Source organism: Paroedura picta, chromosome 3 (assembly GCF_049243985.1).
Source record: "Paroedura picta isolate Pp20150507F chromosome 3, Ppicta_v3.0, whole genome shotgun sequence".
Taxonomy (NCBI): Eukaryota; Metazoa; Chordata; class Lepidosauria; order Squamata; family Gekkonidae; genus Paroedura; species Paroedura picta.
The window spans coordinates 58,863,132-58,880,442 of NC_135371.1; the positions used below are offsets into that span (position 1 = coordinate 58,863,132).

Sequence of the window (17,311 nt, forward strand, 5' to 3'; positions counted from 1 at the left end):
TTAAAAGGGGAGTGTACCCACAGTCTTTGGTTCTGGCCTTGCTCCAAGACTTTGCACATAAATTACGAATCCAGTCTAGTATGTACCTGAACCACGAACTCTCTTCTTTCCATTTGTGCCTCTCCTTTCTATCCTTCCTCAAAACAGGCAGGAAAACAGTCAAGTCAGTTAACCTTGATAGAGCAAAAACTTAATCCATGCTTATTGCAGAGAGTTTGTGTTAGAGAATTTGTATCCTTTGTATGGCTACTTCACTAGATGCTTGGGGCTAGGAGGTGAGGTGGGATCTGCTTGGAGGAAAAAATCGCTTTCTTAAAAATTGCTGTTCTTGCAAAATTCTTCCCCATCATCCATGACACCTGCCAAGTGAGGCAAAATTGCCACTCAAGCTGAAGTTCACTGCTGTTAAAATTAAAACTTGAGTACCATGTAGCTAAGGATGTTATGAGTTGATACAGATTTATAAAAACAATGCAGTACTAAGTGGCTGAATAAAACCAAATTACATTTGCATGTATTTGTGTATAGTATGTATTTCATAGCAAACATTATAACTAAGGACATGAAATAAAATCTGGTGCTGTTGTAAAAGAGTTAGACTAGGATCTAGAAGACCTAGGCTGAGATGCCCCAAACATCGCTGGATCCATGCTGAAGGATCCTGCCTCAGTGTTATAAGTTATCTATAGCAGTCTTTTGCTCCTTTCTAATTTAGATAAAGTTTTTCTTTGTTCTCACTTCACTTGCCAACTAGGGTTAAGTGACTTATCAACGTACTTCCGTAAACTCCATTGAGTGACCTTGGGCCAGACATGCTCTCTCAGCCTAACCTTCCTTGCAGGGTTGTTGGTGGGAGGATAAAATGGAGGAGGGGAGGCTGATATATGCCATGGAGATAGGATGTGATTAAAATGTAGTAAATAAATAAAATCATAGAATTTGTTTAGATGTTACAGGCTTGATGAAGGAGATGCAGATAGGATTTCTATAGCATCTTTCCTCTATCTGATTTACTGGTCCTTTCTCCTCTTTCCTGGGAGATTCTTTGGCATGCATACTTGAAACCCTTTTCTCTTTCAGGGATTCTCCATGCAAGCACAGTACAGTGGCTTGTCTCAAGCTGAAGTAAGTCCAAAATTTCTGTTCAAATGGATCTTTACATTTTGAACTCATGCTATTAAGTGGTTTCATATTTAGGTGTTTGCTCGTAGCTCTTCCAGGCCTTTGCCACCCCTCAAGTCTCATGCCTGTTTTCTGTTATGGGTTTGCCATCCTGCCCTTTTGCCATCGGCCCCTTCTGTTATCCAGGTGACAGAGCATGGCAAAGTCTATGATAAAAGGCAATAACACTAGAACAGTTCACTTACTCTGTTTATCATGGCCAACTTTTATAGTCTTGAGCCCAGTCTGTCCAGCACTTGTTCTGTAAACTGGACACTTTCATTTGGTCCCATTCTCTAGAAAAGCTGACATCCCATGGTAGTAAGGAATCTACAGGCATGGATCACATGCACCTGGAAGTTATTAGGTCATCATTTTGGCATGAGAGGGGTGCAGGAGGTGCTCTAGAATGTTTCCTGGAAAATTCCCCTAAAAGACTGATTGCCGTGATCCTTTTTTCTTTCTGGAATATGTATGATACAGCAATGCAGTACATTCCTTATAAAATATATGCATAGTCACCCTGCTTGTTTCCCTCAAAAGTGACATTTACCACTTTTCTCAGTCATATGAGGAGCCAGATAAAAGTGTTTGTGGGGTCCAGATCTGGGATCCCAGATAATCCTCCAGTTGGTGTCTGTAGCTGATGGCCACTAATGAATTGCAGTGCCAACTATCCTGAAGACTACTGTTTCTTCTGTAGTCCTTTGCATGCAGAATCTGCTATCCTTCATATCCTAAGCATGGCTGGATCCATACTGAAGGTTCCAGCTTCATTGCCAGAAGTTACCTACAGCGATCTTTTTTTCTTTTCTAATTTAGGCAAAGTCAGATGTTTCCTTTGCTTTTGCTTCACTTGCCACATTAATCTTCAGCAGTGAGATGGTGAAGCAGAGCTTCCTTTTACTTTGCTAATTTCTTCCTCTTGTGCAGGTGACGAAGTTACAGCAGCTTTCTGGGCACCCTGTCTCATTTTCTTCTTTGGGGCAAACTCCGTCTATAGTAGCAGGTGAGGAACTTACTGCAGTCCCTCGGTCTGAGTCCATAAGATCACTTGAGCTCCCATGGTGGAGTCTGCATGGAACTTTTATTGCAATCCCAGGTTGATTCAGTCCCTGCCGTCTACACGGAATGTGATTTCCATTTTGATTTTGGGCAATTCAGATTTTCCCTCTGCAACAAATATGATTGATCCAGAGTGGCCCTACATTTTCCTCGCGATATCCTGGAGTGCTTTTAACCCTCGATATTTTTAAAATCATATGACTTAAGGTACAGCTCTCTGCTTTTCCCTGAACTAACTTGCTGCCAAGCCTCCAATATTGTCCAAAAGCCCTGCTTGGTTGGGGCATCAGTTCAAATGCTTCCTGGTTGTGAACCTTTCCTCCCAAGATTTATTTTTTCTTTGTTTCCCTCTGGAATCTGTGCTCCAGAACCAGCAGAGATTTGCCTCTTCTCTGAGAGGCTGCTGGCTGGCTGTCTGGCAGGCTGGCTGTCTGCTCGGCTCCCTCCCTCAGCTCCCCACGCTCGTTAGAGAAAGAGCCCTCGTGCTGCTTCTCCTCCGGCTTTCAAAAGAGGAGAAATCCCCCACCCTCCCCTCTCTTGGCTCCCTGAATGGTGCAGAGCACTTTCTGCTTCAAGTCGGGGGAAAGTAGTGAGGAAGACCCGAGCTCAAATCGATCTAAATTCAGCAGGAATAAACAAAGTAAGTGCAGATTCAGCCCAGGATCCCAATAGGAAAAAATATCAGTCTCAGGGCTAATATCCAGAAGATCAGTAAAAATGTGCTGAGAGTCCCAAACATTCCTATTCAAAGACAAGTAATAATTACAAAGTGGGAAGGAGGAGGATGGAGTTACTGCTTCAGATAACTATTGGTTTTGGTATACTGTTCTTTAAAAAAAAGTTAACAAGTTGCAGAAGGAAATGTCCAGTCTCTAAAGAATTAAATAAAATACCAAATCATTAATGTGTATATGCATGGAGGGAGGATTAGTTTTGTTAGTATTTGCCTTTGAAAATATCCAGAAAAGGCTAAATTGGAAGTAGGCAATCTGGCTTATGCACCACCAAGACAGAAGGTGTGACTGTTTTCTATGTCATTAAAATAAAAGATCCTGAATGTGTGTGTGGATGTATTTATGCAAAAGAAAGAAGATCCATGCCAGTTCATGCAGCAAATATTTGTTAACAGTCTTTACTAAATTCACTACAAGAATTAACACCAAAATTGTTCCATGTAAATTATGGGATGTTAAAGGCAAACTTTGGAAATGCAGAGCACTATAATACCCTGAAGGAAAGAACTTTGACATTCTACACCAGGGGTAGTCAAACTGCGGCCCTCCAGATGTCCATGGCGTTTGCTGGCAGGGGCTCATGGGAACTGTAGTCCATGGACATCTGGAGGGCCGCAGTTTGACTACCTCTGTTCAACACAATGTTCCTGAAGTCTTTTCAAGGTTTGATTTCCCCCCTCCATTTATTGAAAGGGTTCCAAGCAGAGGGGATATTGAAGTAGAAGCCCATTCACATGATCTGATTCAAAGCGCAAAATGAAGAGTGGATAATTGGTTGTTGGCCAATATATGTATGATCTCTAAGGTTAATGATGAACTGAACTTGAGAATCAATGTAACAATAGGTGGGACTAGAAATATTTCTTGGGAAACGTGAAAACCCTTTTTCAGAGAACAGTATTGTATAAAAATGAATTCAGGGAGAGGGGCAAAAGTGATCTATAGGAAATCCAAACTTTGGAAGAATAGCACAGATATCATGGACTAGAAGACTGCTAGTTGAAAGTAAAATTGCACTTACTGTAAATAAAAGAATCAGAAGTCGGACTTTTCTATTATAACAAGGACCTTTTCTGCACATTTGATTTACTCCTGCTTTTCTTGGTAGCCAATACACAGGCACAGGAATCAGTCTGGGCACAGTTCTTCCGTATGCATGCCCCTCCCTGTGGATTTCCACAGTTGTGGTCAATTTATTTGCTTCCTCGTATGCTCTAAATAATGAGGATTTTTAAGGGAGGGTCAGTTGTCATTGGTGGTATTATTGGTGGCATCCCAGCACTCCCCCTTCCTTAAAAAAAAGGCCCTACAATATCAATATATCCATGTAATGTTGTACTGGTAGTTTAAGCAGGTTCTCCAAATTCCCAGCTTTCATTCTTTTTAATTTGCATTGTTAGCTCCTTTCCTTGCAGAGAAATGCCTTCTCTCTTATACCTCAGGGAGGAAAGGGGTTGCTCTTCACCTCCTTCTCCACCCCTCTAGTAGTGGAGGCGGGAGTGGGGTTTTTATTTTTCTGTCACGTTGGGGGTATTTTTATGTCTTTTGATGGGGTTTTAACGGGGTTTTAAGACACTGTGACCCACCACGAGCCGCAAGGGAAAGAAAGAAAGAAAGAAAGAAAGAAAGAAAGAAAGAAAGAAAGAAAGAAAGAAAGAAAGAAAGAAAGAAAGAAAGAAAGAAAGAAAGAAAGAAAGCTGGGTATTTAGAGAACCTGTTTAAACTACCATTATAACACTGCATCAATATCCTGATATTTCAGGGCCTTTAAAAGAAAAAAGAAAAACTGAAACCACTTGTCTTCAGGATGGGGAGAGGAGGAGAGGGAGCGGTTTCATGATGACAATGATTCAGTTATTGAAAAATGGACTGGAAGTAGGTGGGAGTGGGTGGGATAAAGAAAACCAACAGAAACATTATGCATAAGAAAAAAGCCGACTCAAAATCCGTTTCTAGAAAAAGATCAGGTTAAAAGATTTTTGTGAAAGAACCAGAAAAAAGCACAGGGAATTTTTAAAAAAACCCAAAAATCCAAAATGTAAACTAAAGATGTAAAAATTTGTGCAGAATTTGGGATATACCAAAGCAGTGTGGAGACATGACCAATGGAAATAATCCATGTGGAAAAGCCCAAGGTATAGCAAATGTGTAGCTTGGAGTGCTGAAAAAGGATATTTATGCTAGGAATGAAGTGAGGTAAATGCTGATAAAAAGAAAAAAGCAAGATAAACACATTCCTTTATCAATATTACTCAGAATTACAAGGCATGTAATTACATGTAAATACAAGACATGTACTTGAGGAAAAAATAACTGATTAATTCATCTGGTCAAAAAAAGAGTCCACAAATAAAATTTAACCCTCAGGGAGAGGCGGGCAATAAATTTAAATATAATAATAACAACAACAACAACATATGACAGAAGGCTGTATTGGGTGGTGAATTAACAGCTCTCAGACTTCTTTATGCACAATTGAGAGACAGTTCTTTTAGCAATGACCCTATTGTATAAAATATCAGATTCATACGGACCGGTTCCACACGAGGATTTGCTCCTGCGCAGCCTCATTGCTTGTGGGTTTTAGTGCTGCTTCCTCACGACGTCGGCAGCAACCTGTGGCTGTGCAGGAGTTGGCACAAATTTTTGTCTAGTTTGCTCCACAATGAGGGAAATTGCAAAATTCTGCTTTCCCTTCCTTGTTGCACTGCAGTGTGGGATGCAAACAGTGGCAAGCCTGTCTGAAGGGAGAAACACACAACAGTCTCAGTAGCATTGTGCCCGCTCTCGCCCCCCCTTCCCCTCCCCATTTCTGGATTGAATTATTTTATGTAAAAATGGCACGGTCCGTGTAGCTATGGGACCGCAAAGCGACATACCCTCAGTTAAAATAAAACATTCTCTTCAGTGTGCACAGTAATATTGGGATTGGGCAGCAACTCAATCTCGAACACATTCCTGTTGTGTTTTCTGGTGGGGGGGTATGAACAGAGAAAGGGGGGGGCATGTGATGAAGCAGCCGCTAGCTTAGCATCCGTGCTCTGTGTTTTAAATATTCATTATGAACGAACAACCATCGGGGTTCAATTATCTACCCAAACATAAAGACAGATCATTATACAAAGAATCTAAAGAAATGTTTTATTGTTGTGGTGTAATCCCATAGCAACACAGAAGTGTAATTTTTTTAAAATATATATATACTTTTACTGTTGTGGCATGTCCCCATGGCAGTGTAGCAGTGTGTATATTTTTTTTTCTCAAAAAATTAATTTCAGGACTTGGGGGTGGGGGACAGATGTTTGAATCCCCAAAACCACCACTGTGAAGGTGGCTTGCGTTGACAACCCGAGGAGCTGGGGGAAAGCTTTGGGTTGTCCATACTTCCTTCTTCTCCTCTGCCTTGTCAGGAGGCAAAAAGCTACGATGAGACAGCGGGATAACGCAGGAGGGGCCTCCCATCAGGAAGCAAGCAAATGCATAGTTTACTATTGCAGGTTTGCAAGCAGGAGGTGGTGCATACTTTATGCCTCTGATTGAATGGGTCATGGAATCCTCTCTTGCACGAGAAAGATTTTTTAAAGTGGATCTTTCTTGTAAATGCTGAATATTTGTGCTTAAAAAGTCGGCAATGAGTACATATTTATGTCATCTCAAAAGGGCCTAGGATTATTCCCAATTGCACTAGAAGAGCAACATTAGTTGATGGGAATCTCCTCGCTCAGCCAGAGAAGCGTGGGGCTGGGCTTCCTCTCTCTGGAATTCTACAGGGACTGTCTAAAATTAGTCCAGTGTAACGTGACCTAAACTAAATGACATAAAACAAAACCTCCTTCCTGGAGCTGCTGATAGTTTTTCAATAGCTGCGAATCCATCCAATCCCTCGGGAGCCATCCCTGCTCTTTTGTGCTTGGAGAAAAAGTCTCTGGAGGCTGGACATCTTGTATTTGCTGTGGTCTGTGGACCCGTCAGCCTAGTCCTCCTCCACTTGGAAAGGCAGGATTTCAATAGGTCAGCTCAGGCAGCAGAGAGGCAGGAGAGGACAGAAGAACCCCTCTTACTGTATTTTCTTCTTCTCTGACTTTTCAGGGTTGGACACAAATTCTCAGAGCAGCTCTCAGGAGTTCCTGATTCCTAATGATGTAAGTCAAGCCTTGATGCAAGTGACCAAGTTGGTTTGTGTGGCTTTTTAGGGGGAGCATTGCAGCTATGTACACTGCACAGTGATACTTTCTGATTCAAACAAGTGTGAAAGCTTTCTGTGGTGAAAGTCAGATCCTTATATACTCACCACAGGCCTGTACTGTTCCACTGCCCACATCTTTACACCGCTCCAGGAGCGGTATAAATAAAGCAGTAAGGGGTGGGGGTGGGGGGCGCTGTCCAGGATGGGAGGGGCCAGTTGGGAGGTGCGAAGCACCTCCCAATCCGCCTACCCCCCCAATGTGGGCCACCTTCACCCCATAGCCGCCATTCCCCTGCTGGCCGCCGAGAGGGAAGGTAGGCCCACAGCCCCTGTCGTCCAGCAGGCGCTGGGCGGATGGGGAAGCTTTGGCCTGGACAAAGGGACAGGCCCAACGCGTCGCAGACACGGCGGGGCTGTCCCTTGGCCCATCCCGAGGCTCTGAGGTTGGGTGGGAGCTGGGGGGGGCCTTCTGCCATTCCCAGGCACAGCCTCGCCATGTCACAGACACGGCGGGGCTGTCCCTGGGGCCTGCAGAAGCCCCGAGCCAGCCGGGGAGCTGGCTGGGGGGGTGGCTTCTGCCGGGCACAGGCACAGCCTCGCCATGTAACAGACGCAGTGGGGCTGTCCTTAGGCCCGGCAGAAGCCCCGAGACAGCCATGCGCTGATCCACGTGCCCCCCCCCCACTCGCCCCTGCGCTCCGCCACCGCTTCCCGGCCCCCAAACACCCAGCCACCCACCACTCTCTTACCCTGTGACCCCCCTGGCCCCCCCTTGTGTCCCGCCCCCCCCACACCTGCCCAGCGGACCCTTCACCCCACCCCATCCCTCCCCCCTGCCCCTTCCCCTTTCATTCCGCCTGCCTGCCTGCCTTCCTGCCTGCCTGCCTGCCTTCCTGCCTTCTTCCATTTCTCTCTCCTTATTGCCTCTCTCTCTCTGCCTCTTTCTCTCCCTCTCACTTGCTCTGTTTCTGTCTTTTTGCCTTCCTTCCTTCCTTCCATCCATCCATCCATCCATCCATCCACCCACCCCCTATCTCCTTTCTCGCTTCTATGCTTCCATTTCTCTTCTGCCTTTTTTCTCCCATTCTTGCTCCCATCGCTTACTCTCCTTTCTCTCCTTCTCTCTCTCTCTCTCTCACTTTCTTTCTCTCTCTCTGTCCCTTTCTCTATGCCTGCCTGCCTTCCCTCCCGGGCCTCCCCCACCCACCGACTGCCCGCAAGTGCCCACTGTATTTTCTCTACAGCGGGCTTAATTTCTAGTTCACAAATATTACTAGAGAGTGGCTTAACTCCTACAGAATCCAAATCTTTAAACGTCTTGATGTAGACACTTAGTCAGTGGTCAATATCTGTCTTGTGAAAGGACCTAGGGTCACCGAGTCCTGGCATATAATTATTTGGATGTGATGTAAAGTCTTGATTTGAGAGGGACAAAGTTTAGCAAAACCCCAAACTTGCCTTCATTCACCTTCAAAGGATTCCAGGTTCAATCCGGATATGAGAGATTCCTGTTCTTTACATAATTATAATTTGGCAATAGGGTTCACATGAAATCACATGAAACAACCTTATACTGAGTCAGACCATTGTTCTATCAAGGTCATTAACATGGACCCTGGCAAGCAGAGGCTGTCCAGGAGACCCAGGATGAGGTCCTTCATAAGATTTATTGTGTGTGTGTGCTGTTACATTGCTGGGGTCCCTAGAAGGGGACTTTCCAGGGAAGGATTGCCATTGCCTTCCCTTGTAGAGTCTTCCTTGGCAGTCTCCCTTACAAGTACTAACCCAGCTTAGCTTCCAAGATTGAGCTATACCATGCTGCGTTCCTTCCCACATGAAACTTATTACCTCTGCTTTCTAATTAGCAATGCCAAAGTTGAACCCTGGGAATCTTTTGTGTGCAAATCAGAAGCTCAGCAACATAGCCCATTGTTAAACTAAAAGTTGCTAACTTGTTTACAAACCCTTCTCCTGGGCCTTTAACATGCAGATTATAAAAAGGCAAAACCTCTCATATATAAACAATAGGGAAACAATTAAAAAGGGTGGAGCCGTAGTGGGTAGTCCTCCCAAACAGAAGATCCACAGAGAGAGAAAAAAGGCTTCAGACTTCCTCCCCCGCCCCATGTGAGCTACTCTTTGCTCTCCTTACATCTACAAGCTAGTGCCCAGAAAGGGTGAATGCCACCCCATTAGAGAGAGGAATGTACTAGAGTTTCGTGTGCCCCCACACAGTTAGCCCAGCTGCCAAATGCAACCGGGCACACAGCAGACTCTGTTGTGTAATTTCAGAAGGCAGGAAGCACGTGGGCAGACAGCAACACTGACCTTTATTCTGCTCTCCAGCTCCAGATGAAAACTGGAAACCTTCTCAAGGTCTTTGTTGGGGGAGGGGGTGAACAGCTTACAAAACTTACTCAACCCTTTCATTAACAAAGGCCGGTTCCTGCCTGCCACTGTGTGGTGGAGACCGGGAACTGCATGACCCAATTAATGTTTTTTCACCCACCAACTCAGGGCTCAGAGGCTGTTCGCCACAAGGAGTCTTCTCCTGCTGTCTCTAATTCTTGGGGCTAGCCTGTGGTTCAAGGTGCCACCCCTGGATGCATCCACATGCTAACATAATTGATTCCATATTATTGCTGCTGTGTTAACTATTATGTTTATCACCTCACTCAGACATAAGGATTGTTGGGTCAGTCCTGACAAAGACCTGGCTCAGAATTAGGCCTTGCATAACAATAATTCAGTAGGCAGTTTTCTACGATATTGTGTTATTCATCTGTTTCTTAAAGATACTTCAGTACATGACAATGCTTTTTATATTTAGGATGCCTTCCTATCATTATTTCTCTTAGTGCCAAACTAACAGCAGCTTTTTCAAAGAAAGAATGTGTGGCTAGCCTATGCTGAGTTCCTAGGCCTTGCTGGGTAGTCTTCAAGCAGCAGCTGGACAGATACTTAACAGGGATGCTTTAGACTGAGTAGGGAATTGGACTTGATAGCCTGTGGCTCCTTTCCAATCTACAATTCTATAAATCCATTCTATGTAAGTACCCTGTGACCTTCTTTCTCAAAGGTTTGTGTTTCCTTTCTCCTTCCCAGCTCATAGGCTGCATCATTGGCCGGCAAGGAAGCAAGATCAGTGAGATCCGGCAGATGTCTGGAGCACACATCAAGATTGGGAATCAGACCGAAGGATCCGCTGAACGTCACGTGACCATCACAGGCACCCCCGTCAGCATTACTTTGGCTCAGTACCTCATCACAGCCTGGTAAGAGCCATTATGACTGCTGGGGGCAGGGGAGGAACTCAGCGCTTATACAGACCTCTGGAAGGGAGCTCCTTGGTGCCAGCACTCAAGCCATGTGGCTCTGAGATGGATTATTCTGCGAGGATCAAGTGGGGATACCTTGCCATGTTGGATGAATTGTTTGTTTGCAAACAATTGCCTGTTGCTTCACAGTGGGAGGGTAATCATGCAGCATCTCTGTTGCTCCTTTGCTAGCCTTTCACACTGTCTGTCTTGAACTCAGATGAAAACCTCCAAGCCTTGTTGCCCTTATGAGTACACATCATGCTAATGCCATTAGCTACAATATTCTGGGCAGAATTTATTCTGAGCGGGTGCCACATATTTTCTTTGCAGTTGAAAGCCATAGAAACACCGCTCTATTGTCTGGAGGAATTTCTGAGTATCATTAAGCATGTGGAGCTGTATTATGTAACCTAAGAGATAATCATAGTTAGGTGGTCAGAAATATGTGATTACTTTAAGCTGGCATTTACATGATGCTTATTTAGCCTGGACAAATTGGAGTAATCCATTTTTGCAATTACTACCATTAGAGGGAGAGAGCTCCAAGCACAGAGGCAGATTATAATTCAAGGATGCACTGAGGCTGAAAGACCTTTTAAAGGCAGAATTGCACATTATGTCTTTGCACAGGCTTTAAAGGGTTGTGGGAGGCGAGGGACATCTTAACCCTTCCCTCTAAAACCAGGGGGAAATTTACAAGAAATAACCCCAGAACTCTGGCTGATGTGCCTGCATGTTCAAGGACCTCAACTAAGTGTGAATAAAACTCCTGAAAAAGAATGTAAAATCCTATGTTTCTTTTTGGATTAGTCAACAGATAAACAATAGTGTGAACATTCCTTCTGGAAGGTACAGATCAAATTTCTGCACAGAGAAATACAGCAATTGACCCAAGAAAACTAGCTGGCATTTTTTGCCTCTTATGATTGGGTAATCACTTTGAGATGTTGTAGAGCCAGTCCACACATGATATTGGAGATCTGTTTATATATATATATATATGTGGGCTTCAAGTTGAATGGGCAGGGAGGTTCCAATTAAGGAAATGGGGGGTATTTTGGGGGGTACTTCTTCCTCAATTCCCTACTTGGAACTTCCCTGCCCATGCTACGTGAAGCCCAGTAGAGAAGAAATGCCAGCCCCAATACATGCCACTGCATGCTCAGTGCAAATGCAAGTTTTCCGCATCATGCATGGTTTGTCCCTACAGAACCTGCTCACAACTGAATCTTGACTATCTAAATATGCCCAGAGTAGAGCACACTCAATACAGCATGGCAGAGGCTCCCCAAAACTCTTTAGAGCAGATGGTCCAAGAGAGAGGGGATTTCAGGGGAGAAAATTATCTAAAGGCAGAAATTATTCAGATGACCAGCTCCAGTCTTTCTGTGTGCCTGTTCTTTTGCACATGTCTTTATGCATGACAGTGTAAATACATATCCACATGGTGTGCCTATGTATAATCAGTACACAAATTGTACCTGTAAGCCCAACCCTATTTTTCTGTGTGTAAGCTTGTACGTGCATACTTCAGTGCATATACATCCAAGTATATGTCTATAAATGTCTGCATTTGCATAAGTGTGTGTGCATGCACAGATCTCATTCTCTTTCCCTTCTTGTTCTTCAGTTTAGAGACGGCCAAATCTACCTCCCAGACGCCCCCCGTTGACCTCGGCATGACCTTCTCCCAGCCCCTCACTCCTTCACCAGCCCCAACGCTGACAGCAGTGGCTGCTCCTCCCCCAGCCTTGCTTGGTGCCCCCTATGCTATCTCCCTCTCCAACTTCATCGGCCTGAAACCTGTCCCCTTCTTGACTCTGCCCCCTTCCTCAGCCACGGGGCACAATGGCAGCCTTGCCACCTACACGACCAAGATCTCCACAGCCAATGCCACAAAGAAGGCCGAGAGACAGAAGTTCTCTCCATACTGAAACAGGAACGTGGGCTTTGGGGTAGAGAGAGGAAACCTCTAGGGATCCTCACATTCTCTGCAAGACACCATTGGTTGGCTCCAAAGTGAGACTAAGTCATATGTGAGGAGAAAAGCCATGTGTAAGAAAGCAGGAGGATGGGAGAAAGAACAACCTGGGCAACTGTTAAGAGCAGTGATATTCAAGGGTTGGACTGGGAACAGGTTCTTCTCCATAGATTATGCCTGACACTGGCTAAGGAGATGTTCATGGTAGGTAAGGCCATCTTAGCCTCATGCTTTTACCTCTGTTGAGCAATTGCTGTCCCATACTAGAAAGTATTATCTTCCTTTGCCCTCCATAAATCTGTCTGATATCCTCTGGGAAGAGCTTTACACCATATTATTTCCAGTTATTTAAAGACACCCCCCCCCCCCCCGCAATTCTTTGTACTCTACAGAAGGAGCTGCTGGTCTTGTGAACTGTCCCATCTTGATTGTAATAGTAAATGAAGCTCGTTAGATCTTTACTGATAACACTAGAGGATGCACTATGCTGCTGTTTCTCATGCATTGCATTTTAAGGTCAGAACTGGGAAAGGGGTTTTCTTATATAGAATTGGAAGCTATGTAGGACCTAGAAATGATAAGGCATTATAATATGAAGATAAATGCTGTGATAGAAGAAAGACAGGCAATAAATAAGTAACTAATATGAAGCCAGCCAGGTCTTATTGATGGATAAGAACATGTAATGCATGATTTGGAGTTATGCTTCCTCCTGAGAGACTGCTAGCATTGGATTCAGTTTCATCTTATGTTCCCCTCTAGCAGACAGGGACAAGCACTGCAGGCACAGAGAAATATCTGGGTAATTCTTGTGACTTTCTGAGTTTAAAAAATTGAACCCTGACTACTCCCAAATATTCTTGGCCTACACCCCGGCTAACATTTCCAGCACTGGCTACCAGTCAGCTGGTCATCTTATAGGAGAGGACATGTTCTGCCAGCTTTTGGCAGGCCTCATGTTTTGCTTTCTGTCATATCTCAGGAACTCTGTTCTCATATATTTTGGCAGGACCTATAATATCCATCATGCAAATAAAGCAACCTTGAGTTTATTGCTTTGCTGTTCTGGCCTGGTGTCTACAATGATTTTCGCTCCAATTCCTTTAGTGACACCACTCAGTAAATTTGGCCACATTTTGTTCTCTGGAAAAGTTCCCTATTATCATGAAGGCACATCTAGATGGAACAAGCAGATATGAGTGGGAAGAGAATATCTGAAACAGGTGCCCTCCCTAATGACTTCTAACGCAGTGGTCTCCAACCTGCGGGCCGCGGCCCGGTGGCCGGCCGCGAAGGCCATGGCGCCGGGCCGCGGCTACCTCTCCCCGCCCCCCCCCCCCGCAGTAAAAAACTTCCCAGGCCGCAAGCTTGCGGCCCGGGAAGCTTCTTACTGCGGGAGGGCGGGGAGAGGGAATCAGGGCCGGGCCGCGCATCGCGCATGCACTGCCCGTGTGGGCGCGGCCCACGGGCGCGGCCCGATGCGTGGGTGTGGCCTGCGGGCGCGGCTGGTCCATGCGGGCGCGGCCCAATGCCCTGCCGGTCCCCAGCCTCGGAAAGGTTGGGGACCACTGTTCTAACGGACGTCACTGCACTTCTTACACTTCCACTTCTGGCATTTTGTCATCATGATGTTGGTGATCCAGCAACACTTAAAGAGAGATCTCGCTATGCATGAACTTGATAGAGATGGTCATCATTTTTGGTGATGTTTTTTAAGAACTGGTTTGTACAGCTGGAAATCCAGATTTTTGAGGGTGTATGGATTGACAATAAATGAAGCCATCGCCCTCAGTTTGCAAGACGTAAGAAAGGCTGTTGGTGGACGTTAATTCATAGGATCGCCATAAGTCCAAGGCAACTTGATGGCACTTAACACACACACGTTTGTGTGCACCAAATCTGGAAAACATGCATGTTTCCCTGTTCACACAAAATGTCCATAATGCCCATTAGAAAGATTGAAGGTAGCATGTTATTCAAGGCTGGAACATCAACATATAAATGGCTGAACAGCACTCTAGAGAAGCTGTTATCCCAAAACCATATTTGCACTATTCAGTAATTGTCTAAATAGCCTAAATGTAACACATAGCACAGGACTCTATGGCCAGTTGTAAAGCAGTTATAGCTCTTCATAAATGGGTCAGATTGCCACCTAATATAAACAGTCATATTGAATTTCTTCAGTTAATTAATTGCAAATACTTATTTGTATAAGGCATTAAATGGATTATAACTGCTGGCACTTGTCCTGCCTGTTGGTCAGCCAGTTGGCTCCCCATGAACAAAGGCTATCTGCAATCCAAATGCAATAACAGAAAAAAATAAGAAGGGGGGGGGGAAGCTAAATTCTGAACATTCTAAATTACACAAAGTGAGTAAATATGTGCTTAATTTCTCATTTTGCATAATTTATTCTCTATTTCACATAATATGTTCAGGTTTGCTAGTCAAGGGGAAAGCAAGGACACTATAGCACTGCCTCAGTCACTGAAATATTACCCAAATATCTGTCTCATTTCTGTAATTTCAGCAGAGAAAGACAACACACTTCCAGACATGTCTTTGCATCCCTAAGGGATGCCTCTTTAATTTGTATTTTAAAATAAATTTCTAAAATTCTTAGGAAGCTGAATTCTGCATCCACTATCCCATTATGTACTTTTCTGTGATTCTGTGGAATCACATAATATACAGAGCTTGATTACCATAGAAAAACTGGAAAAGAAAGCTAATCCAGGGCAGAGTCTGCACTTACTTTGATTATTCCATTGTCAATCCTGTTGAATTCAGATCGATTTGAATTTGGTTCTTCCTCTTCCCCCCCCCCCCATTGAAAGAGGAAAGTGTTCTGCACGTGATTAGGGAGGCTCAGAAGAAGGGGGGAGGCAAATGGAGACTCTTTCTTTGTTTTCTTGAACGGGGGGAGAGGATCCAAGAAGTCAGAGGAGGGAGGAAAAAATCCTTTCTTTTCTTGAAGGTGGGGGGAGAGGATCGAAGAAGGCAGAAAAAAAAATCCAAGACCAACAGAAGTTGAGAGAAATTGGGGGCTTTTCCTTTAAGGCAGGCTTATCACTTGACCACCTGTGGCCAATCATGGGTTCCCTATCACAGAGGAGAGCCCAGATTCAAAACAATGTGATTTAAAAATATATTGAGCATTAAAAGCACTCTAAGATATCGCACAATAAAGGTAGGGTCACCCCGGATTAATCCTTCTTGCTGCAGAAGGAAAATTTAAATCACCCCAAATCAAAACGGAAATCGCATTCTGTGTAGAGGGCAGGGACTGAATTGACCTGGGGTTGGAATAAAAGCTCTGTGCAGTTTACACCCAGGTTGAAGAATGGGGCAAACGTTGGTAGAATGTTGACCTTAGTAACAGCTTTGCTGAGATTCAAAGGCAAGGATATCTTAATTTCCAGTTTGCCCACAACGACTGATAATGTACACTGCTTTAGACATAGATCACTTGTAATTAAAGAGTTGCACCCTGTAACTGAGGCAAGGCTGTTGACTAGTGGAACTCACAGATACCTATTCCTACATTACCACTTGACGTGCCCCAGCATTTTGATTCCACAAGGAAAGGGTGGAGACAAGAATCCCTCCTTTGGCATGCGAGTCCAACCCACCTGGCTTTCAACTGGGACGGGTGCAAATGTTATCTGTTTCCCTCCATCACTCACTGGCAAAAAGTTCCCATTCCCCCCCCCCTTTTTTCTTTGGTGTGTGTGCTGCTCTGAAAACTCCCCTCCCCATACCTTAGGATCCCCCTTTTGGCTTGTCTTTGAAAATGCTGTACATATAATTCTATTTTTTCTTCTTTGTAACTTATCATTGATTTAATAAAAATGCAAACTTTGTCAACTTGCTAGTCTTGTGATTAGAATTTTGTATATTTGAATGAGACAAACAAAACCAGCCATTTATAAGATTATTACTTTTTTAAAACTGGCAGTACTCCTGGATTTTTAAAGGCTGCATATAAGGCAGGAAATCACCAGATTCATGCCTTGCATCTTGAGAATGGGTCATCTAGAAAAAGGGATGCCTGCCAGGCAAATCTGAATCACAGCATGACAATCTGAAAGAGAAACAAACAAACAAAAACCACAGTCCTCTTAGCTTCATTATTGAGTGGACATAGACATTTTCTAAATAAATAAATATTTTGCAAAAAGAAAACCAAAGAAAATTATATATGATGGGATCACACTGGATCTAGACTCCTGCATGTCACCATCAGGGCACAGGGACTGATCTATTATTGTCTGTTTATCACAATATCATCCACCTTCCGTTTGGAGTGAAGTTGCTTAGGCTGCATGGTCATGAGCTGGCCCAAAGGCTGAGTAGGGATCCTTTCAGCTGTACTGCAGCAGTCTTCTCTACAACACTGTATTAGCTTATTTAAAGAATGCCATACAGATGTGGGAGCCACTGGGCTAATTGACATTGCTAAGGTTCATACAGATCCCTCTGCCCAGGAGGTATGTGTCTGAGTACCTTGTCTGGAACTCCTGTAACCCCATTTGGCAGCTGTCAGCGGTGTGGTTGAGGAATATGCAAGCTGCTTGAACTACATGGTTGGAAACTTTGTACCTGACTTCAGGCTCTGTGTTGTGCGTCCCACAGTGACTTAGTTGCTGCTCCTTCCCACTTTGTTGGATAATGTGAGGAACGTTAAATGATGTGGGAGAAGCTCACACTGTGGCTTCTACCTAGCTAGTGTCGTTACTCTGTGAACTGGATTAACATTAGGATGAGAAGGAGCTGTAGTCTGGGCTTTTTCATGCTACCTGACAGCACTAGAAGAAAAAAGTGCTACAGTGCCTCTCACACCCCCAGGGTAACATAATAA

The 17,311-nt window shown here is 44.3% G+C and overlaps 1 protein-coding gene across 3 annotated transcripts in view; it reads left to right on the forward strand.

Annotated features, from left to right (window-relative positions):
* PCBP4 (poly(rC) binding protein 4) overlaps positions 1-16,321 on the forward strand; it is a 56,801-nt gene extending 40,480 nt beyond the window's left edge. For all 3 annotated transcript variants that reach the window (XM_077325871.1, XM_077325870.1, XM_077325872.1), the window contains 5 exons: positions 1,081-1,125; positions 2,095-2,170; positions 7,050-7,102; positions 10,252-10,421; positions 12,097-16,321. In XM_077325871.1, coding sequence (XP_077181986.1) covers positions 1,081-1,125; positions 2,095-2,170; positions 7,050-7,102; positions 10,252-10,421; positions 12,097-12,400 — 648 coding nt within the window. In that variant the 3' untranslated portion in view covers positions 12,401-16,321. The remainder of the gene's footprint in view (positions 1-1,080; positions 1,126-2,094; positions 2,171-7,049; positions 7,103-10,251; positions 10,422-12,096) is intronic.
* The last annotated feature ends 990 nt before the right edge of the window (positions 16,322-17,311 follow it).